The following is a 25383-nucleotide window of genomic DNA, read 5'->3' on the forward strand; positions in this document are numbered from 1 at the left end:
CCGATTCAGGGTGTCCCCCTACCATGTGTCCCCCCCTACTGCCCGGAGACGGCTGGGATGGGCTCCAGCACCCCCCCCCAACCCCCCCCCCCCCCCCCCCGCGACCCTAGTGAGGATCGAGCGGTACGGAAGATGAATGAATGAATATTTCCTGTCAGAATATGTGTATAGTGTACCACCACCTAAAATGATTCAGTTTAAGAAACAATACAAAAATAGTAGAGCTGTACAAATTTTTCTTTTCATTTACAAAAGTATCGGGTTGTTTGTACAAGAGGGGGTTTTTATTTGACATCTAATGTTGTGTATGCTTTACAAAAAAAAAAAAAGTAGAAACACTGGCAAAGCATCTTGTGCCCTTGTCAGAAGTTGTGAAGCTCGGCTGGGGAGATGAAGTTGCTCCTGAAGAGTTTGTAGGCCAGGATCTGTCCTCCAAATATCATCATCACCAGGCCTGAGCCTAAACAAGGAAGCAAATACTCAAAACTTGCAAAGTGGTTAATGTACTTAAAACCAACAAAGAGAAACATTGTACAGCCAAAATAGCGGAAGAAAATAGCCATCTCACCGAGTGCGATCCACCAGTGCTTTGTTGAGGGCAAATCTGACATCACTGTAGGGGAAAAAAGGGACTTTTCAAGAGCGCAATACCTGTCAAATATTCTCAGAAATGTGGATTATGTTCAGTATAGTTTTATGATCCGCATGGTATGATTTGAAAACATTTCTGTGAGTTGCCACAGTTTACAGAGCTTTTAGTTGTAATTGCAAATTCTAAATGCAATTTCATTAATGGTATGTATGGCTCATTATATCTTATTACATAACGTGACGAATCCCCCCTGTGTGTGTTTGTGTGTATGTGTGTGTGCGCGCGTTCACCCGCAACAGTCATGGCCACATGCAACAGCGTGACCGTGATGGCATAGTCCCACACCCACTCCTCCACGATCCAGGCGAACACCAGCCCCCCCAGAACATACGTCACTTCTGTGGAGATGACACTGACTATCGACACACAAGAGACAAGACTGACTCGAAGGCACAGTCTGGAAAGTCAATGTTCCAGGGAAGTGGGAACAACTCGTGCGCATAAGGGAATGCCGCCATGTCACAAGCTGAGTTGTGAGCATTAAGGGACCCCCCACCCCCCAAAAATATGTTATTTTATTCATTATATATGGTATATATATATATTTTAAATTATTCGGCAGGTAAATGAGTTATTGAGAATTAATGAGAATTTCACTCTAGCAAATATTGGAATTGAAATTGCCGTTAAAAAAAAAGAAGAAAAAAATCAATCCATCAATCCATTAGAAGTTGAGGTTTGAGCGTTCTACAACAGAAGAAACTACTCACCCAGGTATTTGGGGTTCTGCCATGACGGTTGTGTGGTGTAGTCAAAGGGTGCCAACAGACTGTTGATTTCATGAACCCTGCAGACAAGTAAGTCGGTTTTACAGGAAAAAAAAACAAACAAAAAGAAAACTTCTGATTTGGCAACTTTGCATTGGACCGACAATGCCTCCGAAACCGTCCCCGCTTGTTTGTGCACCTGAGCAGGCCGATGCAGAGGCTGACCACCATGTAGTAGAGAGAGTAGAAGCACACCATGCACATCAGCAGGTTCTGCAGGACGACCTGAGGGGAAAAAAAGTGAAGGCGAAATATTGGCCACTGCTGTCAAGACATGGTCTCTCATCTCTGTAATGCATCCTTTCTCACTTGCTGTACAGTGATGCAACGTGACAGTCAAAACCCATAATGTAGGAATCAAAACGTCGCCTAATGTGCACTTTATGTTCTCTGACTGTACACTAGGTGGCAGTGTTGCTATAAAAATCCTGTTGAGATGAAATAGTTAAGAAAATACAGTATTAGGCTACACTCCGGCCTTGTTATTTTGCCACATACACCACATACTTAACCCGGTTAAGGAAGACTAAAGAGACGGATGAAAACCCACGTCCGTCATTGCTTAGTTCATCCTTTTAAAAAAACTACTCGTCCTCCGTCCCAAAAATGGGCGTGCTGGACGGAGTGTCGTTGAAAATTAAGGTGCTTTTCTTCTTCGTGCTACCGGTATTTTTATTTTTATTCTTCATGACGGGTTCACTTTGGCCTTTGGAGTGAAGTTCAGCATTCGTTTCAATGATATCTGGCGCCATCTAGCGTCATGAATGGGTATAACGTCTAGACCCCGAATATAAGACGACCCCCACTTTTTCAATCTTATTTCAATACAAAAAAAACAGTCTTATATTCAGGCCAATACGGTATTTTAGTGGAGACCAGGCCACCGGCGTGTGCGTGTTGGTCCGGAAGTGGCTCCACAGCTGAGCCAGCGCTAATTCACTTAGCGGCTTCTAAACACATCAGACAACCCCGCCGGCTTGTTTTCCATCTCCTGACTGGACTCCACTTCCCATTAATGGACATACATTTTAAATGAACTCCTCGCATAACTTCATTTTTACCAAATGCTGCCAGGAAGTCTTTGCTAGAGCTACTTGTGGCTGTGCGCTATCAATAAAGATCAATAATCCATAATGAAACATTTTTTTTTCCTTTTCTCTTACCCAGGTGTCACTGGGTGTGGCCTTGAGCGAGACGGCTCCATGGCGCTTGATGAGAGTGAATCCACAACATCGACAGCAGTAGTCCAACAACATGAATGGCCGTGGAGACAGCGCGACAGAGCACTTTCGACCTATATGTGGTCATTTGTGCCTGCATCAGAGAGAGAGAGAGAGAGAGAGAGAAAAGAGAGAGGGAGTGGGGGGGGGTGGATTATTCAAAATGGGATTACGACTAAGAAGTTTGAGGAAATTCCCAGGAGGGCTCTCAAGAGAGAGATATTCAAGTCATTCTCTCATCTCCTTTTTCCTCAAATACTTCAACAGCGTGTGTATTGCGATTATTGTGTGAACACACTTATTATCTCCTTCCAAACAATTTATCTGAAGCACATCGCTTCAATTTCAAATTGATTCAATTTTTAAAAATTACGGAAATTCCATTAACCCACAATTCAATATTTTCGTACAAAATGTCCCCAGTCATTCTCAATGGCACAGACACTATGCCGAACTAGTAACATGTGGCTCCCCTACTAGTATGCCAAAACCACGAGTAAGTGGGCAGACTGGACTAGGACATGGATCGGAACAATTACTTTCTGTTTTGACTTTTGAAAGCACGAAAGTTACACTTAATGTCATTTTTCTCCCCACGCTGAAATTTGATCAATTTCCCGAAAGTCACCCAATTAGCAAAATCCCAACGGCGGGCTAACAAATAGCTTTGAGAACCGCGGTGTCACAGCCCTTTGAGCAAGGGCATGTTAAACACATCCATCCATATTCTACACCGTTTATCCTGAACAGGGGGGAGCGAGGTTGCTGGATTAGGGTCAGAACCAGATGATTTCCGGCGGAAGGCGGAGTAAACCCTTAACTGGTCGTCAGTCAGTCGCAGGGCAGCATGTTAAACCTCAGCTTAATGCTAACATATACAGGGAACATAACTAACAGCAAGCGAGCTAGAGAGAGAGGTGTGATAATCATATTCGATCAAGAAGCTGCAAAAAAAAACAAAAAAAAAACAACAACAAAAAAAGAAAAGCACAGACAGCAGCATCATTTGGAGCAAATAGCGACGCTGGCTTTTGGATCGTCATGGCGCCAGTGAGGTTAAAATGCAGCCTTCACGGTAACACGCATCTGCGTCACCATTGGGGTTCGGGGTCCAGAGGGCGCACAGTGTGAGCATCACAGTAGGCTACAAGGAGTTATCCTTCGCCCACCGGGCTGTGGCGGTGTGACATTTCGTTCCGCCACATTACGTGGCATCAACAGTTAAACAGTTTGAACATGATTATGAATTATTCAATCAGGTGTGTTTTGCGACTCGGCCACCGGATGGCAGTATAATTCACAAAACATTTCACAACTACTGTGAAAATCACTCATTCAAATGCAGCAATAATATACAGTACATCTAAAACAGGGGTGCCCAAACTTTTTGGATTGAAGATCTACTTTTTGATCAACTAACCTCACGGGATCTACCCTTACCGGCGCGCGCACGCACACACACACACACACACTAATTTAAGATGTACCTGCTTTATTTTATTTATTAAATATTTGTTTTTAGTGAAAATGAGACTGATTAGTGTGCAGTGTATATTAACACAAAAAATATATTACCCAACATGTACAAAGATACACAAATGGTTGTTTTTTTTCTTCTCGACACTCCTCGGATCTACTTGGGACCTGTCTTAGATCTACCGGTAGATCAGGATCTACCTAATGGGCACCCCTGATCTAAAATATGTAGTCATTCTTTTTAGAGGATCAAGAATATATGCCTGAGTAATGGTTGTCTTTTTTTGTATTTGTATACTCTTGCAATAAGTTTCAATTTCAATTATGTCTTTGAAATGAATTTTTGTGATGTGTTGATACGCTTAAGCAAAGTAGTCCCCCCTCCGCAAAAAATATATTTGAGTCTTTTTTACTGCAGTGTTTTAACTTTGTGATTGAAAATAGTCATTTTAAAAGTTGCCCTCAAAGATAAAACGAGAGTGAAAGAGCAGTGAAAGGGGGTGAGGGGCGATGAGATGACTAAACCACACGTCAATGGTGCCCACGCGCATGTGTGTGTGTGCGCGTGTGTGTGTGAATGAGAGTGTGACATTATTATGTGACATTAATTCAAGTCAACATATGCAAAACTAGAGGCGGGGTGAGAGGGATGGCAGACGATGAGCAGTTGAGCACACAGAGGAAATCACATGTGAATTAAACTGGTTTCTGTGTGATAGGCAAAGGTAGGTAATTGTCCTCTTTTATGCCAATTTGGCAGGAAATCTGTGTGAATGAGGCTCTTTAATGCGCCACCTCCATCTCCACGCAACCCCCTCGCCTGTCAATCATTCCATTCAGTCCGACATTCATTTTTTTAAAAATGGCATAATCCTCACACATTTGTGCTGGCACGCTCGTTCCTCTTGCATAACAATCTGTGCTCAATTAGAATTTGCTTTTAGTCAGCACGGGAGGATGACTGTAAGCGTTTTGAAGCTCGTAACCCTGAGCGGCAAAAGCTTTTGCTTTCCTCTGATGCTGACAAATCAAGGTCATGCAATTGACGTACTAAATTGGGCTGGATGTTGTTCCACCCGTCCTCTAGGTGGCAGGATGCATTGCAAATTAACCGCATTAAAATCAACTGCCATGCCGGAAAACGAAAACGCAAAATTTAGATTCTTTTTTTTGGTGGTAATTAGTGTAAAAAGTTTGCGAATAATAACTGCTTGTCGTAAAATGAGGTACATACATACGCTACCGATAATCGGGCCAAATCAGAGCCCAACTTCTCACTTCCAATCTAAGTTGATTTTTGGATGGCTATTAATATTATCCTGAGTGGTGTTGGCAGTACAGTGCACTCCGCTTAATAGAACACCGGTTAATAGAGTAATCCGCTTAATAGAGCAAAAGGCTCTGGAACCGATTTGCCTAATGCAATTTCCTATAAAGATACTCCGCTTAGTAGAACAGATCTCCGCTTAATAGAACAGGCCGTAAGCAATGAACATTGTAAACTAGTGGTTTTCGAAGTGTCGCTATCGCGATACTGTACCACTATCGCGAGAAAACGCGGTAGTTCTAGCCGTATACAGTAACAGGTAGCACGCGTCACTCCACACATAGACACACGCACGTCACAATCGCTTCAACTTCATTCAAGAGACGAGGGCTATCACCTGCGGATAAGAAGGACATACTCAGACGATACGATGCATTGCCGGATTCTCAGAAGGTACGCCCGCGGTTTCCAGGACTTCCCTCTTATCCAGCGCATTGAGAGGGAAGTCAACCGCAAAATTACGGACTCCTGTTTCCAGACAAAAGTAACGAAATTTTTCTCGTGATTTGAGATGTTTGACTGAAGTTGATTAAAGTTGTTGTTTTGTTGTTTGATTAAAGATATGGACGTCCACAGTCGAAATATCTCTTCTAACTCGTCAGCAAGGGTTTTTCTGCGTGCATAACTTGGTCGTCGACGTGTCTGAAGGTGTACCTAATAAAGTGTCTCCGGTTAATAGAAACTCCGCTTAGTAGAACAGAAGCGCTTCGGCCCAATGGTGTTCTATTAAGCGGAGTGCACTGTATTAAGAATAATTTGTGGTCAACACTGAGTCGTACTGAGCCACCGACTCGGCGATTGTTACGTACGATGGAAGATACAGCAGCTATTTCTCACAAATTATTCATCATAATAAAAACGATGAGGCCAAGATTTTGCAATTGCAATGGTTAATCTTGATTTTCTTTCTATTTATATATATTCTTCAGCTGTCTGGATGCCCTGCGGGACTGTGCTGCCTCTCACAGGTCAGTCTTGGTACTACAACAGACACCATTATGTATGCTGTGCGCCGTGTGTTGGTCGCCTTGTGTAGGGATCACTTATATTTTAAAAATGCTAAGTATTTGGACAGAATTATTTTTTTCAGATCGATACTGAATATCTTCTCTTGAGAACTCACTGATACTGATACTAAGTACCGTTACCAACAGTACTTATGATACATAACATTTAAATAAACAGTCTTTTATTAATTAACAAATGTGTCAAACGGCCGCAGTGTAGCACCAAAAAAAAAAGAAAAGAAGAGTGGCTCAACATCAGATTTATTTAGTTTTTGGGCATCAAGTATTGGTGACTGATATCTGTATTCTCCACCAGACCTGGATACCTTGAAATAAGGCCTGTATCGGCCCGATACCCAAACTTGGTATCGGTACTCGCCCATCTCTAGCTACGATGTTAAAACTAAGAAAGTGTGAACATAAACATCACGGCTGCACAACCGCTATGACGAGCCATTGTGTGTGGTCCCCTGGGGTATTTTTAGCAGTTAGACGTGTGTGTCAGTTTATGTGCGATGTTACACCGAGGTCAGGATTGTCCTGTCGAGGAGGACATCCAGTCGAACAAACACTACTACTCGCACTAATACAAACAGTATTTGGACCTCACTTGTGCAAACACAGGAAATGCGCTGCATGCCAACATCTGTAACAATTTTGCTTGGAGGAGAAAAAAAAATGACAACATCCGAAAGCCAACCTGAAAGAAAATTGAGAAACAAGAGCACTTTGGAACAAATCAGCAGGGAGAAGCATGAATCTGCCAACACATTAAAAATGAGACGGGATTATTTTACGATAAAAATAATCCACGGTATGTGACAAAATTTGGGATTCATTTATTTTGTGTATTCAAAAAAAGAATTGTGTGTTTGTGTGTGTGTGTGTATATATCACACACACACACATATATATATATATATATATATATATATATATATATATATATATATATATATATAGGTGTGTGTGAGAGAGAGAGAGAGAGAGAGAATCATGTTTAAAAGTAGCGAAGTTTCATGACTTCCTGCTATGCACGTTTTTTGTCAAAAAAAGCGGCATTTTTTTGGGGGGGGGGCAAACACAACACGTCACCACGGCAACAACAGTGGACGAATTGATAAGCTTTGAGTCACACAATGTGAAATATCACACCCAAAGTGGTTTTGATATCTGCTTAATTATTGTGAATAATAAAAATATGACTCAAATGTATTTTACTTACACGTGGATTCCAATAATTGGTTCAACTAGTTAAATTCTGTACAAAGTTTATGACGCTACACAAGAAAATGAATTATTTTACCATTACAAATGATTTTGAATGGTGTTAGTTTTAAGTGGCGCACGAGGCATCTCACAGTGATTTTTAATTCTAAATAAAACGATCGGCAATAATAAGCCTGGTGCTTCTGCCTGTTCCCTTTTCGATGAACGGTCAATTTCTTCGAAATCATGTTTTGTATTTTTTTTCCCCTGTACATGTATAGAACCCAAATAAGCCATTCATTCATGGAAACGTACCATTGCACATTTGACAGCAGTCACGTGGTCCTACGGCCCGTATGCAGTAAAAGACATGCTGGAAAGAGAAAATCGTGTGAAATTGCAGTTGGGAAGCCTCGTTGGCTCCATCTTATTTCGCCAGGACGCGGCATTTAAGGACCAATTTACCTCCGTACGACCCCCAGGCCAGCCCCTCCTCCGCCATTTGACGCGCGCGCCGCGCGCGCACTCGCCTCGCGCGCATAAACGCTTTGGAAGCAGTGGAAGACGAACGAGGAGGACGTGGAAGACAAGTCGACTCAGAGGACTGGATTTCACCCCCCCCCCCCACGCTTCGCCCCCAAAGAAAACGATTTTTTTCCAATTCATGACGCATCGTCTGACCGATTCGGCGTGGACATTTTGGAGAGGGTGGACGTCTTGTTTTTTTTTTACGCAGCGCACTGGCGCAGGCGGACGTGACTTTTGCGGCTTTTAAAGGTTCTCGGTGCGGACCTGGCGTGGATTTTGTGCAGGGGACACCCCGCGTGACTTCAGGGAGTTTGGACGCAGAAAGAAAAGAAGAAGAAAAGCAAGAGAATAGTCTTTTGTTTGGGAGCGCGTGCAAAATGTAAAAAAAAAGTGCAGTGTTGGGAGAGAAGGGAAGAAAAGAAACAAAGTAAGACTTGACTTCGCATGCATGCTGACTCAAGCGTGGTGCAGCGTTCACAGTGCAGGATGGATTTTTTAATGGGAGACTGTCCGTCTTACTAAAAGGTAAGGTACTAAAAAAAGCGTCACCTAACACCAAGTGGTGCATCACCAAGAATTCGTTATTTGTCGGATTAATTAAGCAGTTTCTTTCCCCCCAAATTATGAAAACGTTTTTCATTCAATTGCCTTGTTAACTTATCCCCTGATTTATTCATAGTAGAGATATTTTGCTTTGACTTGACTTGGCTACAAAACCAAGCAAGCAACTATCAAACTAAACACAAAACAAAAGTGTCATCTGTCCATTTAAAATAAACACAACTTAGTCTTTTGCTATCTTAATGCTAACACACAAATGCCATAGATGGCTTCAGGATGGCATCGGTGCCGTGGTGTTATAAACAGATATTTAAACGCAAGCAACAGATGTTTGAAAACAAACAATGGAGCAACACATGTAGACAGATAAGAGACAACACTCACAGACACATTCTTGATCCTCTGCAAAACTTGTTCTTATCTGCTAATTCGGTTTTGAGGCCATCTACTGCCCCCAGGTGGCATAGGGAGGTACAACACAAGGAGCAGCACAAGGCCCATTGAAGTCGAGCAGCAGATGTGGCAAAAGTTGTTTCATTCTTTACATTCCATTTAATTACATTATTACTTTATATTTTTAGAAAGTAGAACATTATAGTACTGTTTTTTAGAGGCTGAAAGAGATGATTAACTATGCTTACATTTTTGCATACAAAATGTAAAAAATAAATGTTTTCAAAACAATTTATTTTCACATTTTACAGACACATTTGAGCTTTTTAAATACACAATTTTTACATCGCGCACATGGCCCCGTCTGTCCTGTCTAAAAATCAATTGTGGTCCTTGAGCACAATAATTTTGCCCGCCGGCTTTAGCTTCATTTACACTGCGATGAAACAACGGGCAAGCGTACAGTGCACAGTACATCTCCTCGTAAACATGCATAATTAATACACTTTTCTTCAATATTGGATGAAAGACTAAAAGCCTATTAATTATTTCTCAATGCTTGTTGGCAATATTTACTCATCCCGTTTGGAAAGGAGCCACTTTATTAGGCCCACCGGAGGCAAAGTGTCGCAAAATCGTGCTCGGTTTTGATTGACAGGTCTTCATTGAACATGTGTTGAAGAACTCAACCAAACCTGTTCCAAATATAGCAGAGCCTCCAAGGTCCAACGCACACAACTTAGAAACAGGAAACAAAATGATGTCAACCCGGGGTCACGTTTTTGCCCTCACAAACTGCCTGAGAAAAGAGGACAGGCTATGTTTAAATCCGCACGGGAACAGGCTTGACTCGGTCACTACCTGCTGTTTGCAAAGCAAAGTTCCTTATATTAGCAGCTGTTGTAGCGCATTCTGCCTGATCATTCAAGAACCACAGAACATTGTGTTCCGAGACAATATAAGATACCAAAACAAAGAGTTGCAAAAAAGAAAAATAAATAAATAAATTTAAAAATCTGGATATTTCCATTCTATCGTAAAAAGCAGTCGAACGTGGAATTGGGGGTGGATTTCGAAAAGTACAGTAGTAGCCCAAAATAAAAGTGTGACGATATCCCAACAACATGAAACTGAAGAGCACCAAAACTGCTAAATATTTCTCAGATGTTAGCAGATCTTATGAGATTTCAACTCAGTGCCCTTTTACAGGGTTAAGTCAGAAAGGTTTTTTTTGGTGTGTGATGCCACTACAGAAGTACCACAGAACTGGCAGTTAAAAAAATGGCCCCCAAATCACTCATTTTGTCATTCAACCAAAACATTACAGTCATAGAGTTATATTAAAAAAAAAAGCTTCAACACAGTGATCATCTTCTTGGATTTAGCTTTCTTAAACAATGCCAACACAGAAGCTATTTCCTCTGTATTTTACTTAACTTGCTTTTTATACTTTTATTATCAAATTGTGAAAATACTGTATAAATGAATACATTGTTCTTTCTTTATGGTGAATAAACAATGGTTTCAAGAATAGCTAACTCACTTTCCATTATTTGCAATGGTAAAAGTCATTTAAAAATGAACAAATTGTGACTGTCAGTCAACCTTGTGTGTGTGTGTGTGTGTGTGTGTGTGTGTGTCAAGATGTGTGTGGGTGACAGAAGACGGAATGAGTAATCTCTGCTGGAAGCAACACACACACAAACACAAAAAAAAACAAACAACACACACTGGGTTGGCTTGATTGTGCATGTGATGATTCACCCAATGGAAAAAGACACTGAGTCAAAATGTAAAGATGTCAGACGCGTGCATGCATTAACAACAGGGGGCATTAATTAAAAGGAAAAAAAAAGGTGATTCAGAGCCGAGAGCTGGAAGAAGGTGACTCACTTCAGAGTGGGGGACGGGAAGTGGAAGAACTCTGTGTCTCCCAAATCTTTTGCCTCGGGAACCTTCACGCTGATGCTCATTGTCGCTTTTGGGGACACATGATTGAGATGGGCTGCAATGTAAACAGGTAGACAGTCAAAATGGGAAAGATTTGCTCGAAAGTTGGCTATTTTATTTACAAGATGACAAAAATCTGTACGAAAAAATGCCCGTTTAGCAAGGTACTGTTACCTTGCTTGCCATTTTGTCATCAAGTGTAAAAACTCAAAGCAAGAAAATGAGCTGGCTAGTAAATTGGGCTATTTCAATAATAAAACGAGGAAAAATGTTTGATAAAGATGATATTTAAAAAGTTGGTTGTATAGTTTGTTGACTTGATTGAAAAATGTACAGTTGGCTAGGTAGCTAGCTTAAGAAGTGGAAAACAAAAATCGATGCAAAAATGAATTAGCTGGCCAACAAGTTGGCGATTCCATGAACAAAGCTGACAAAAAGTCAAGAGCAAAAAAAATATTCAGTCAGAAAACTAATTATATATTTTGTGTGTGTGTGTGTGTGTGGGGGGGGAATGTATTACGTTAAGATAGCTAGGCGGCCATTTTGTAGACAAGAGGGGTGTGGAAATCAGTGAAACAAACTAATTAGTGAGCTCATTAGCAAGTTGTTATTTTTAATTTACAAAATCTATCCAATATAACATATTCAACATTTATTTACCCCCAATGTGTGTGTGTTTTTAAAAAAATGAAATGTTTAATCCATTCCAATAATTTAGCAACAGTCCTCATTGTTGCCGGTGTGAAAATAAAGATGCCGCATCCCCTCATCCTTCACACAGTCTCTTCGTGCTAATGGCATACCTGTATTCACAGCTGGCAGTTGCCACGGAAACGAGTCACCTAGCAGCAGCAGCCGCGGCACGTAACGTTCCGAGATGCCTCGTGACGTCAGTCAACATGTCCAAAGGATGTGAAATAATGTTTTGCTAAACAGAGTGAAGTCATTTGCAGAGGAAAGCACTTAAGGCCATCATTTCACGGTCATTATTCATTGTGCTTATTATGCAATGTCTCGCCGCTATGATGTCACGCTACTTATGTGCTTGATGAAAACGCTATGAATATTTCAGATCCCCCACAAATATTAGCTGCAGATAAATATAAATATGTACTGTCACACCCCTCCATTGATCTACAGTCACGCACGCTGACACGTTAGTCTGGCTCCCAAATTGCCGCTCGACGATAAATTCCAAAAGATGAATTACCATTGACCCTTTTATAGTTGGTCACAAAATGGCAAGCACAGTGAAAAGTAATCTTTCAATCACACGTTTGTGATGCTTTTCTTGCGCTACGAGCTTCCACTCAACGCAAACTCTGGCGCTCGCTCAGGTCGTCTCAAGTCGCTCTCCTGCATAATTGCCATACGAACGAACGTCCTGCAAGCAAGATTAAATGTACTCTCCCATCTTGAACATTCTCCTCCGCCACCCTTCTTACTGAAGAAAGGAAATCTCCCCCCACCCCTACCCAACCCCCTCCCACTTGCTTGCTCTTGAAAGCTTTCTGTTTGACGCGCACTTGGAGAGCAGAACACGGCATCGTAAGAGAGGTGCCAGTGAAAAGAGGCCGCTCGCCTCGCTTCTCGTGTGATTCACCATCTGCGATTAAAAAGCGCTCGTGTGCCTGCCGAGCGGTGACAACAGGAAGAGTGACACGGGTGAGGGGGGAGGGTTTATATTAAAAAAAAAAAAGAAAGAAAAGGAAAAGCCGACTTGACAGCTATGCATCTGGAATGAGGCTACGGGTTGGCATGGCTGTTTTAGAGTGCCTTGTTGTTGACCATGAGTCCATGCACTTAACAGGGGGGAAAACAAAAAAGAGACAGACCTGGCATTATTTTCACCACCACCCTTCTTCTAAATTGGAAAATAGTGTCTACTAAAATATAGCTTGCCACTTTTTTCCATGGCACCTGAATTTGATGTTGAAAATACATGAACAACAGAGGTGAAATGTGTATACAGTTTATGTCATAACATTATGAGTTGACTCAACATTTGATGACTTTTGACAGTCATAACGGCACTCTGAGGGAAACTAACGACCATTTAGCCCGCAATGAAAATGAGTTAGACATGTAGCCGTCTCATTCTTCCAATCTGAAATCTAATGGTTTACATTACATTACAAGGAGACAGACTAAAAATAGCTCACAGAGAGAATATCATTGGGGGAAAAAGAAACCTTCTCGTAAAGCGAAACCTTGCATGTGAGCCAAAATAGCTACCCAGTCACTGTAATCTCCTTTGTGCTTCAAAGGCACAATGCTAATGTTTATGGCATCCCAGATTAAACGCGCATTTAAACCCAAATGAAGGCTCTTAAAATAGACGCGCTGTGTGTTTTAAGATCGGCGTGGCTATTCATGGACATGAGGCCAGCTGGTGATGACTCATGGGACTGTTGCATTGAGACCGCTTTCGATATGTAAACATCAACAGCGTTGATCTTTCTCTGCTTGTGGAAATGGGACAATAACAAATTTAAGATTTACCTGCTTTATTTTATTCATTCATTCATCTTCCTAACCACTTGATCCTCACTAGGGTCGCAGGGGGTGCTGGAGCCTATCCCAGCCATCTTCGGGCAGTAGGCGGGGGACACCCTGAACCGGTTGCCAGCCAATCACAGGGCACACACAGAGACGAATAACCATCCGCGCTCACACTCACACCTAGGGACAATTTAGAGTGTTCAATCACCCTGCCATGCATATTTTTGGAATGTGGGGGGAAACCGGAGCACCCGGAGAAAACCCACGCAGGCCCGGGGAGAACATGCAAACTCCACACAGGGAGGCCGGAGCTGGAATCGAACCCGGTACCTCTGCACTGTGAAGCCGACGTGCTAACCACTGGACTACCGGGCCGCCCCTGCTTTATTTTATTCTTTAAATATTTTTTTAGTGAAAATGAGACTGATTAGTGTGCAGTGTATATTAACACAAAAAATATATTACTAACATGTAACAAAGACACATAAATGGTTGTTTGTTTTTTTTCTTCTCGACACTCCTCGGATCTACTTGGGACCTGTCTTAGATCTACCTAATGGGCACCCCTGGTATAGGGTCTTCAGTTTGATACTGTTCGTGCACCTTCAACACAGGCACATGTAAAGACCGAGGCTAACGGGGCGGTGGTCATCCACTTCAAGCGGAAGGGATAGTCTTTGAAAAAGCCCCGTCCGCCCCAACTCTATTGACAAATTATTTATAGGGTGACAATCAGCACAAAAATATCTGTTCTGATTTCATTACTTCCTTCACTGGCTCCCCATTCATTTTAGAGTTATTTTCAAGATCCTCCTCTTTGTTTTCAAATCTCTGAATAATCTCGCACCACCTTACCTCTCTGAGCTCATCCGCCCCTACACACCTGCCCGGCGCCTCAGGTCTGTGGACCAGTCTTTGTTAGAAGTACCAAGAACTAAACTGAGGCTCAGAGGGGATCGAGCCTTTTCTGTTGCTGGTCCCTCTCTCTGGAATGACCTCCCACTGAACATTCGGCAAGCCTCCTCGCTGCCCATTTTTAAAGCCCTTCTCAAAACTCACTTGTATTCTTTGGCGTTCGACTCAGCATGACTTAGATTTGTTCTTGATTTTACTGCTTGGTGCTTTCTACCGCCTTTATTACCGATTCGTCTTACTGTTTATTGTGTATGTTAAATCGCTCCATGTACAGCACTTTGTATGCAGCGATGGCTGTTTGAAAGTGCTCTATAAATACTGTTGACTTGACTTGACTTATTTCACTAGAAAAAGTTTAAAAATAATAATAATAATGAAATAAGTGCAACAAAAGTGTTTAGCTCGGTGGCTAGTTGGCTGATGGGTTTACAAGAGTGAAAAAAGTGGGTGAAAAATGTAAAGTTAGCTAGCTTACTGGCTATTTCGCCAAGTGAAAACGTGCAAAAAGACATATTGACTAATTCAACGAGCTAGCCATTTTGTTAGCAAAAGTGGAAGAAAGAAATCCTCATAAAACCCATTACATTTACAAGCTAATTGTGAGTTAAAACAACAAAGGTATAGTATTAAGCTAGCTAGCCGTTTGGCTGTTTCATGAACATAAAAATATATAAATAAATAAAGAATCCAAGAAGCGTATTAAGTTTTCTGGTTATTTGGCAGTTTCATTAACAAAGTGCTAATTCAAGCTAATTCATTCAAAAGTGAAACAATTCTTTGAATTAGTTGGTTAGTTTGTTAAAACACCAAGAACAAAATTCTACAATTTAAAAAAAAAATACAAAAACACACTCATAGCTAGCTAGTTGTCCATTATGTTTTTCTCACTAGCTAATAGAAACATGCTGACTGGATGACTCCCCTTTGCAACATAAGTGTTTTATGTAGTCATCTCACCAAATCTTTGCTTTTGCTTTTTGTTGCCCGTGTAGGTTAAAGTATGACTGCGGCCGCGGGCGTGCTAACGGGCTTGGCCAAGCTAAAGCGCCAGGATTCGGCCTATTCTCAGCAGCGGCCTGCACCGGCTACATCTATGGCCAATGCGGCCCAAGAAGGGGCTCCAAGGTTTGATTTTTGTGACAATTTTGCAAATAGGCAAATACAGACCATTTCACATTGTATGTTAGCATTGGGTTGGTGGATTTAGAATTGAAATGCTTAAGTTACCGGTAATCGCTTTTTTCCCCTTTTATGCATCAGGTTTACCATAAACTTACACAGCAGCTTAAAACAAGCACACTTTTGCGTCTTATTTGGAAAGCCGCGTGAGCGAGCATCTGCTTTTCGATTTTAATGACTTCAATCTACTTTTATATTATTCCCATAGAAAACGAAAGCGGCGCACTGACGTGGTGGTGGTGCGCGGACGGTTGCGCCTCTACTCAGCCTCTGGGTTTTTCCTCCTCCTGGGCCTGCTCATCCTAGTTGTCGGGATCGCAATGGCCACGTTGGGCTACTGGCCACAATCCTCAAGCCAAAGGCCGCCTGTTGGTGGAGGATACAAGGCGGAGGTGGAGGAGAGTGCCCTGAAGAACTCCAGTCTAAGTCAAAATGTAGAAGGTAATATGAATATCATATTTGAGTTTACAAAGTCAGATTTGTTTGAAACAGACCCGTTTCCCCGCATGCAGGTCGGACCACGAGGGGCGCTCTGACACGGTTCCTGGAACAGCATCGGCACTCTGAGAGGATGAAGATGTTTGGGCCCTTCACAATGGGCATCGGGATTTTCATTTTCATCTGCGCCAATGCCATTCTTCATGAGAACAGAGACAGGGAAACAAAGGTAGTTACGTTTATTGTCCCAAAACAATTTGTGCTACAAAAATATTAAGTTAGCGAGTCAGCTGGATATTTCGTTAACAAACGTGAAAAGAATCATTGTGGAAAATGTATAAAGTTAGCTGTTAAGTTGGCTATTTTTGTCCACGAACATGAAATAAAAAGTGCAACAAATGGTTGAGGTTTGCTAGCTAATTGGCTATTTCGTTAACAAGAGTGAGGAACGCAAAAAACTATATATATTAAGTTTGTTATTTCATGAACAAAAGCCATTCCGGTGTCTTTTTTTGTCCACAATAGCTAATTGGCTATTTTAACTCACTCACTCCCAAAGACGTTTTTAAACGTCTTTTCAGATTTGGTCTAGAATTGGCTGGTACTGAATGAGTTTTAAGTGTGTGTGTGTGAGGGGGGGGGGCTAACAATCTTAGCCATAGCTAGTTGGCTATTTCATTAAGAAAAGTACAAGAACTACAACAACTATTAAAATTCCCTAAACTATTTTACAGTTTTTGTTATTTTATAGTGTCGTATTTAATTGTGTGGTAGTGGGCCAAAAATTACACAAATAGTGTAAAAAACATTCTAGGAGTGCGCTGGAATGCCTTAGCGGTGAGGATAAAGCGCGTACTAGCACCTATCAAAGATATTAAATAAATAGCCTAACAGCTTTCCACGTAACAAAAAGAAAATGAAAATTTTGGTTCATTATTTGAATGGTTGGCAGCGTCGAAAAAATGAAGGGTTGAAGACTACTTCTGGTATGTTGTAGATCATCCACATGCGAGACATGTACTCCACTGTCATCGACATCCACCGCCTCCGCCAAAAGGAGCAGAAGCATCACGCCCAGCACAACTATGCAAGAGATGACCTCCGAGGCCACGGCGACGACACCAATCCCCTCGCCGCCTTCTCCTCTTGGGCCGGCGGGACGTTCCCCGAGGAGGAGGCGCTGCTCGGGGACGAGGAGGCTCGCAGGCGATGGGAGCAGGCCAGGTTGGAGTGCAGCTTCGCGGGTCTGTTGGCGCCGCTCTACAAGGACCATCGGATGTCGCCCGAGGGAGCCGACGGCGAGAGGTTAGGCCACCACGCGCGCTCCATCGTGTCGTCTTCCATCTCGGCGTTCACGCTGCCTGTCATCAAACTCAATAACTGCGTCATCGACGAGCCGGAGATGGAGGCCATCACGGAGGAGGAGAGAGGGGGACGCGGGAGGGATGACGAGAGGTCGCAAACGTCGGGCGCCATGGTGTCCCTAGCGGTTCCGGTGGCATGTGTCGCCAAGGCCTCCAAAGCGCCGCGCTTGCACCGGAGTAATTCCGCCTCCTCTTCCTCGTCCGGGTCCTCTTCCTCCTTGGCGCCGTCGTCTACCTCAGGCTGTTGGCTTTCTCCCGGTGCGGCGCGGCCCGACTTTGGCTCCAACTCCTCACTGCACATGCTCAGCAGTCACTCCAAATCTCTGGACCTGGAACGGCAGTCCAGCATGCTCAGCGTGCACCAGGAACAGCGCAAGCACCCCAGTTGGCCTCGCTTGGACCGTAGCAACAGTAGCCGCTGCGTTAAGGGCTACACTCGGCTCGAGGACCGAGGGGACGAGCAACAGGGCGGCGGTGCGGAGACGAGGGCGGTGGAGCTTCCGCCGCCGGCCTCCGTTGTCAGGCGGGACTACAGCAAGAGAGAGAAGTTGCTCATGATATCACGGTCGCACAACAATCTGAGCTTCGAGCGTGACGACTTGAGTGGCGGGTCGATGAAGCGAGGCAGCTCAGAAACACGCTTCTAAGAGCCGGGATTTATTCGATCGTCCCTCTCAGGCAGGTCCCTCCAAAGACCCACATGGATAGCTAAGTGTTGCTTCCACAGCCTGATGTGGGTTATTCGATGAACGAGACGGTACGAAGTGGGCATTAACTCATTCAGTACCAGCCAATTCTGGACCAAGTCTGAAAAGACGTTTAAAAACGTCTTTGGGAGTGAATGAGTTAAGTCTCAAATACTACGTTGTCCATCCAAAGCTGGCTTTTTCTCGGCACACTGCGCTCCGTATAAGCTATCAATTGACGATTGTGGCGTTGAAGTTGACACGCTAATTTTCCAGCTTCCGAGAACCTGGATTTATTCACTTGTCCCTAAGGGGCGGAGCTGCGCGATCAGTCTCCGTCCAGTCTAACCAGCAAAGAAAATTATCTCAACCAAATGTTGCTTTTTACTGACTGATTGTGTCAGACGTGGGAAGCCAACAACAAAAGAAGTAAGGTTGTTAAAAAAAATACGAACGATACAGATACGTACACCAGTACAGACACCTAACACCGATACCACGAGATATACTTTTCCATTTTTTTGCTCTTCTGTGTAACTGTTGTGATTCGCGATTAAAAGGTACAAAGCACACTCAAACCTTGTATCAGCAAAGATGAAATGTTCCCTTGCAAAGCTCCGTGCTATGGCACGGCGGGTAAAGAGGAGTAAGCGATGACGCGATAAATAAACTATTCATGATAAAAAGCAGCGGGCAATAAACAACATCTTTTTGGAAAAAAGGGATGAACGTAATCACCCCCCTCCCTCGCACAAAAGGCAAACTTTATTCCAAGGTCCAACATTTTTGAGCAGGAAGATTTGTGGATTATTTATCGCCAAATGTCAAAGGCAATGAGGGCGGTGCTGTTTTGGTTTGCAACAAAATCTTGGTGGGGCGGGGGTGGGGGACAATAGTTTTGTTATTTTTTTTTCTTCTTTTTGTCATGACGATGGTGTCCTGTACGGCTGTGTTCCGAATCATTCCCCAAAAGGATTTATTTGGATACAGTGGACTATGTAATTCAAGCATCAGTCAAATGAATTAAAAAAAAAAAAAAAAAAAATCTTGGAAGTCACAGCGTTCGTTACGTCATCGCATTGGCAACAGATGTTGCTTGGTCTGCAGCGGCGCAATAAATCAGGCGCTATTCACTTGCAATGAGAACCAGATGCGAGTAGAACAAAATAGCAACGTACCACACGGGGCCCTGTATCGTGGACCGGAAGTGATTCGGAATACAGCCTACATCTTCCTTACAAAAAAAAAAAACACAGCCAAGAAAAAAAAACACATTCTACTTTCCAATAAACAGTCCTCCATTAAAGCCCTACTTGCCTGGATGTTCCTTTCAGTACCCATTTAGACGTAAGTCTAAATGAGACACCATTAAGCATCGTAAAAGGCTTCGCAGCTCAGAGCTATTTCTAACTTCCTCAAACGTGCTTCTGAAAATTCAACGTGCACGGCAAAGAATTAAAAAAAAAAAACTGACGTCAAGCGCAGCGCTGTCGTCGATGTAACCGTGGGAACGGGTAATCACCGCGACTCTCTTTAGAAGGAGGAACGTACAGTACCAATGCGCAAATTGAGTGCAAATTGAGCGCAGTTTAAGTGTTCGGAAAAAAAAAAAAAGGAACCGGCTGGGTACTCGGGAGTCATGGCTGCCAAGTGCGACATTGTTAACACAGATGGGCTGCGTGATAATGAAGAGAACACAATGTGAAAAGAAAGAAATTGAAGAACTTTTGAAAGCAATGCTGGGGACCGTTCGTGCCTTTGCACCTCCTCAAACGTCAGCACAGAAATGACGGACATTAGGTTCGTGTTGGTAAAGTTAGTGAATGGGGGCAGACTTGAGAACAGATGAAAGGGCCACGTCAATAGCAAATCAATGACTTTGAAGAGCGTAGGTTCGGGTCCCCAGAGAGACAACAGGTGATTTCTTTCTTTCATCTCTCCTGATAATAACAGCAAGGTGACGTGCGGGGCAGCCGGCTAATAAACGTGGCTTCAGCGAACCGCCGGCGCAATCGCCGCTGTGAAGAGGGGAAAGGGAACCGCTATTTGTGACTAAATAGCCGCTCGGTAATAATCGCGACGGGATTTGAGACGAGCCGAGTGCTCTTATGTACTCATAGTGAAATGATTATGTAGAGATTCTGATATGTGGAGGGAAGAAATTTAGGTGCTTCTCCTCCACGTCGAAAAGAGCCAGATGAGGTGGCTCGGGCAATAACTAGGACGCCTGCCTGATGAGGTGTTGCGGGCATGTCCCAACGGCAGGAGGCCCCGGGGACGACCCGAGACACGCTGGAGAGACTACGTCACCCAGCTGGCCTGGGAACGCCTCGGATTCCCCGGGAAGAAGTGGCTGGGGAGAGGGAAGTCTGGGCTTCCTTGCTAAAGCTACTGTCCCCACAACCCAACTGATATGCGGTAGAAAATGGATGGATGGATGGAAGAAATTTAGGATTATAAGTCGTCATTGCCCACCGATCCTGTTCTATCTTCCTATCCTATTGTCCTGTCCCACACCCACCTTGCTAATTCTACCTGTCCTGTCCTTACCTATCATATCGATCTCCATCCCAACCTACCATCCTACCATCCTACCTCTACCTGTTCTGTCCTACCCGACCTTCCGACCCTTACCTGTCCAAGCCCAGCCTGTCCTGTTCTAAACTACCCTCCAAACATGACCCGCCTTATTCCACTGACCTAGCCTACCTTCCTACTCCACCTGTCCTATCCTAATATACCCTATTACCAACAGTTGTCTTACCCTAAATGTTTTAACAGAACTTTATCGTCATACCTGTCCAGTTCTAACATACCTTCCGACCCTTACCTGTCCAAGCCCAGCCTGTCCTGTTCTAAACTACCCTCCAAACATGACCCGCCTTATCCCACTGACCTAGCCTACCTTCCTACTCCACCTGTCCTATCCTAATATACCCTATTACCAACAGTTGTCTTACCCTAAATGTCTTAACAGAACTTTATCGTCATACCTGTCCAGTTCTAACATACCTTCCGACCCTTACCTGTCCAAGCCCAGCCTGTCCTGTTCTAAACTACCCTCCAAACATGACCCGCCTTATCCCACTGACCTAGCCTACCTTCCTACTCCACCTGTCCTATCCTAATATACCCTATTACCAACAGTTGTCTTACCCTAAATGTTTTAACAGAACTTTATCGTCATACCTGTCCAGTTCTAACATACCTTCCGACCCTTACCTGTCCAAGCCCAGCCTGTCCTGTTCTAAACTACCCTCCAAACATGACCCGCCTTATCCCACTGACCTAGCCTACCTTCCTACTCCACCTGTCCTATCCTAATATACCGTATTACCAACAGTTGTCTTACCCTAAATGGCTTAACAGAACTTTATCGTCATACCTGTCCAGTTCTAACATACGTTCCTACCCCTACCAGTCCAACATCCCAACCCTAGAACCGATAAATGTTTAGACTTGGAAAAGTAAATGCTCATCCGCAGTTAAAAAGTGGCTGTTTGCCTTTTAAATGACCTGGCGACGCTACAATTCAGTCCCAAAACAACTTAACTTGAAGCATCAATGTCCTACCGATCATTTAATGATGACCAGGAACGGCCACATGGGCGTCTTGTAATTGATTCGAACGTGGCCGATGTGTGTGAAACACTCCTGCCATTTCTTGTCCCTTCGTGCTGACTCGAGACCAATTAAGATGCTAGGCTGGAAGACCCTCAAGGCGACAGTTCTGTATCGCACATGTGTGTGTGTCTGTGTATGTGCCAGGTTGGTTGTCATGGCAGCCAGAGGAGTCTGTTTTGGACCCCCTGCCCAAGTCAAAAGGTTGATGTCACTCAAATTGCACGACGCGAACACGTCAGAAAAGGTCAACAGCCTGTGATGCGCTTGTTTTTGTTTTCTCTCCAAGCATCTGCGAGATAAAATAAAGCTTGTTGTATAAATATATTATTGAATGTCTATATATAGATATGATGCCGGAGGAGATGCTTGCTTTACTTTGCTTGTCTAAGGGGCTCATATCGTGTGAGACGAAAGAGTTTTTTTGATAATGTGATAACGTGCCGCATGGGCGCAGTGACACGAGCGTTATTCTAATCAGCTTGAATTATCTCCATCGTTCGGCTTTGTCCCTCGGCTTGTGCATGTATAGTTTTTCATATAACAACACGCGGATTTTAGATGGTGTGATTCTGCCAATTTTATATGAAATTATGACTTTTTTTTTAATGGAATTGATTTTAAACCACCAATGTGCAAAACTAACTAAACTAAAACAAATACAAAACCAATTCAACGGATCAAATACACTTTCACAAGTGAACAAATTGCTCCAATTCTTTAAATTGTGACGGATATGATCAAGGGCAAATGTGCTGGCACACGCCCATTTTTATACGCGACTGGAGGGGAGCTTCAAGACTTGCGGAAAAGTATAAGTGGTTCCTCGATTAGAGCGCCTTCGTGGGGGCTCCGTGATGTTCGCTCCACGACGCTCACTTTAAGATAACCGAGATCCTCCGTGAGATCAGCTTGCATAGGGTGGTGGAAGCGTCGAGGAGCTAGTAAGGTTGCAATTAACCGCCATGAGATCCCCCCCCCCCCGCCCCCATGTGTCTGTCTGTATGAAAGTCTTTCCCTCTGTACTTCCTGTGGCTGCAGGCTTCATCTGCCCACTCAACCAATCAAGCCGAGGCCTCCCCCATCTCTCAAAACAAGCCAATTAAATCAGCGCTGCTGCAAGGAGCAACCTCGAGGCCCATCTTGTCCGATTTTTTTTTTTGTCTCCACAGAATCATCGATTACGGTTGGATGGGCGCACTTCAAACAGTCAGTTCCTCTCATTGCAATCTTCGTGCCAAGACGCAACGTTGCCTCTTCCGCTGGTCAAAATGATGCATATTTGATCCGAAGTGGCATGAATTATACACGCGGGTGCGCAATTTAACTGCGATGGATGGTGTGATCAACCCCTCCACCCCAAAAAAAGAAAAACAAGTTGCTTGAAATCGTCGTATATTTAGCGACAGGAAAAGGTTACACGCACGGAAACTGAGCACAATAATCGCGTCAGATGAAATCCCATCCGACAAGTTCAATCAAAAGTGACGAGGATTATCTTTGCAAAGACAAAAGTTTGGATCGAGGCACGGCATTTCATGAGAAAGTTGATATGACAATGAGGAAATAAAAGCTGACCTTTGTTTTCTTATTCTTGTGTTAGCGATCAACATAAGAAGCTGGTCAAGTTACCGTATTTTCCGCACTATAAGGTGCTTGGGGAGTATAAGGTGCACCTTCAATGAATGGCTGATTTCGAATTTTGTTCAAATATAGGGCGCACCGCAGTATAAGGCGCATAGAATAGAGGCTACAATAGTGGCGTTATGCATCCACTAGATGGAGCTACGCTAAAGGAAATACAATACAATACAATACAATACGGTTTGATTTCTAGAGAGCCTTACAGAACATTTAAAATACGACATTGGAGAAATCAGAATACAGTGATCCCTCGCTATATCGGGGTTCGTTTATCGCTGCTTCAGTGCATCATGGATCTTTTCAAGCATATTCATAAAAATATAATAAATAAATAAGTACTATACTGTCCTCCATGTACATGGAGTACAGTACATATGTTGCTCTATGTGACTCGCTGTTGTTTTGCAGCTTCTCGTGGACCATTTGCGGACTTTGCGGAAAAAAAATGTGTGTGTGTATATATATATATATATATATATATATATATATATACATTTTTTAATATGTTTATTGGTCGCTACTTCGCTGATTTTTGTTTATCGCGGGTGGTTTTGGTCCCCATTAACCGCGATAAACGAGGGATTACTGTATTGATCCTATCAATAGCAATACCTTACAAAGCAAAGAATGGCCGGAGAAAGTAGACTGGCAATGAATGCTGAGCCGTAACGTTTCAGGACAACTGAAACGGTGCCTTTGAAGGTTTTCAGCAATCACATTCCAACATGTGTCATGTATTCCGAACCCAGTCTCTGAATTCACACCTTACAGTATCTGCAGGCTGTTGCATGGTGTCTTGCCATCTTATGCTTCCTTGCGCTTTCTTCTCTCCTCCGCTGCCTGGACTTCAAAGCAACTTGATCCCTCCCACCCCAGGTTAAGCAGTCGTCGTCTCGCTGCATTACTCTCTCCTCTGCGAAACCTCTCCCAATCGCGTCATGAACGGGAGGATTACAAACACCGCCACCCGATTTAAACTCGATGGTCTTCTTTCAGGCCATGTCTGGCGCATGTTGTCCGCACTTGCAGTGACATTTTTGCTCGAGCTCAAATTTTGATAGATTTCAATTTTAGGCTGTGTTTGAAAGCAATTTAAGCATGATGGATTTCAGTATCAATGTCACTCTTACGTCCGCTGCCTAAATATTCCGAATCAAGATACGGCCAAATTGTTCATTTCGCAGGCGAATGTCTTCACCGCAGTTATTAAACCAAAGCAAAATCCGGCCCTCGAGAGCCCCATCCAGTTTATTTTAGATGTCGCCCTATTCCAACACACCCGATTCAAATGATCGGCTCCATAAAAGAGGCTGGATTGTGGCTTTCGAAGGAACGGACTTGGGCAACTCCGATCAAAAGTGATGACCGCAGCAAACTCTGCGGGTGTAACTGTAATAAAGTCTGCGGGGGCTTCCCAGTGAATTGGAAACCACAGTTGGCCAGCTGTTCACCGTGGCAACAGATTAGCAGTTGTAAAAGTGACTTTCTGTGTCTATATCCACCTCTCTTAATTTAATCTGAAGGAGGGCCATTTCCATCCTCTCGCTGATACTCCTGTCAATCAAGCTCTATTAGAGCTCGGACAGAGCAGACATAAGAGGATTAATTATTCCTGTCACTTGTCGTCCCCGCCACCCGCCTCCTCACCGCTAAATTACATTAACGAGAGGTATCTATCGTGGCAACGTTTTTTTTTTCCTGTTGGGTTTTCTCTTCACTCGATGACTAGTCCGCTCCCTCGGTGTGTCTCACGCGTCCACCCACCATGTTTCCTCACCACAATGTCGAGTCTCCCAGCGCCGCTAATCTCCATCCTTCTGTCGCGCTAACAACAACTTCTTTCACACAGCGATCCCGCAAGAATTGAAACATCGAAGTCGTAACGGAAAATACGGTACACCTCCTGACTTATTCTTAATAGTATCCTCAAAAGCGCCACGTTGT

The 25383-nt window shown here is 43.4% G+C and overlaps 2 protein-coding genes and 1 long non-coding RNA gene across 5 annotated transcripts in view; 1 reads left to right on the forward strand and 2 right to left on the reverse strand.

The window, feature by feature from the left end:
- Positions 1-311: 311 nt before the first annotated feature.
- Positions 312-16053, reverse strand: tmem244 (transmembrane protein 244). 2 transcript variants are annotated; one of them, XM_052052781.1, is made up of 8 exons: positions 15917-16053; positions 11034-11145; positions 2583-2733; positions 1559-1644; positions 1363-1439; positions 883-1008; positions 569-613; positions 312-460 (listed from the first exon to the last, which is right to left on the reverse strand). In XM_052052781.1, the coding sequence occupies exons 3-8, from the start codon at positions 2673-2675 to the stop codon at positions 363-365; spliced, it is 525 nt and encodes a 174-aa protein (XP_051908741.1). In that variant the 5' UTR covers positions 2676-2733; positions 11034-11145; positions 15917-16053; the 3' UTR covers positions 312-362. The 2 variants fall into 2 exon arrangements, with proteins under 2 accessions (XP_051908741.1, XP_051908742.1); XM_052052782.1 differs by lacking the exon at positions 15917-16053 and adding an exon at positions 11894-13570.
- tmem200a (transmembrane protein 200A) overlaps positions 7608-25383 on the forward strand; it is a 127526-nt gene continuing 109750 nt past the window's right edge. The window contains exons 1-5 of one of the 2 annotated variants that reach the window (XR_007960076.1): positions 7608-8711; positions 15500-15632; positions 15895-16127; positions 16199-16353; positions 17122-18225. Coding sequence is in view for 1 of the 2 variants with exons in the window: in XM_052052759.1 (XP_051908719.1) it covers positions 15508-15632; positions 15895-16127; positions 16199-16353; positions 17122-18135 (1527 nt within the window). In the remaining variant the exon portion in view is untranslated. Of the gene's footprint in view, positions 8712-15499; positions 15633-15894; positions 16128-16198; positions 16354-17121; positions 18864-25383 lie in introns of those variants that run through there. The other variant, XM_052052759.1, reaches the window with a different exon arrangement.
- On the reverse strand, positions 20169-21857 carry LOC127592231 (uncharacterized). Its single transcript, XR_007960093.1, has 3 exons — positions 21560-21857; positions 20991-21167; positions 20169-20794 (listed from the first exon to the last, which is right to left on the reverse strand). It is a non-coding gene; the product is annotated as an uncharacterized LOC127592231 (long non-coding RNA).

The sequence above is a fragment of the Hippocampus zosterae genome, chromosome 19, assembly GCF_025434085.1.
Source record: "Hippocampus zosterae strain Florida chromosome 19, ASM2543408v3, whole genome shotgun sequence".
In the NCBI taxonomy this organism is placed as follows: Eukaryota; Metazoa; Chordata; class Actinopteri; order Syngnathiformes; family Syngnathidae; genus Hippocampus; species Hippocampus zosterae.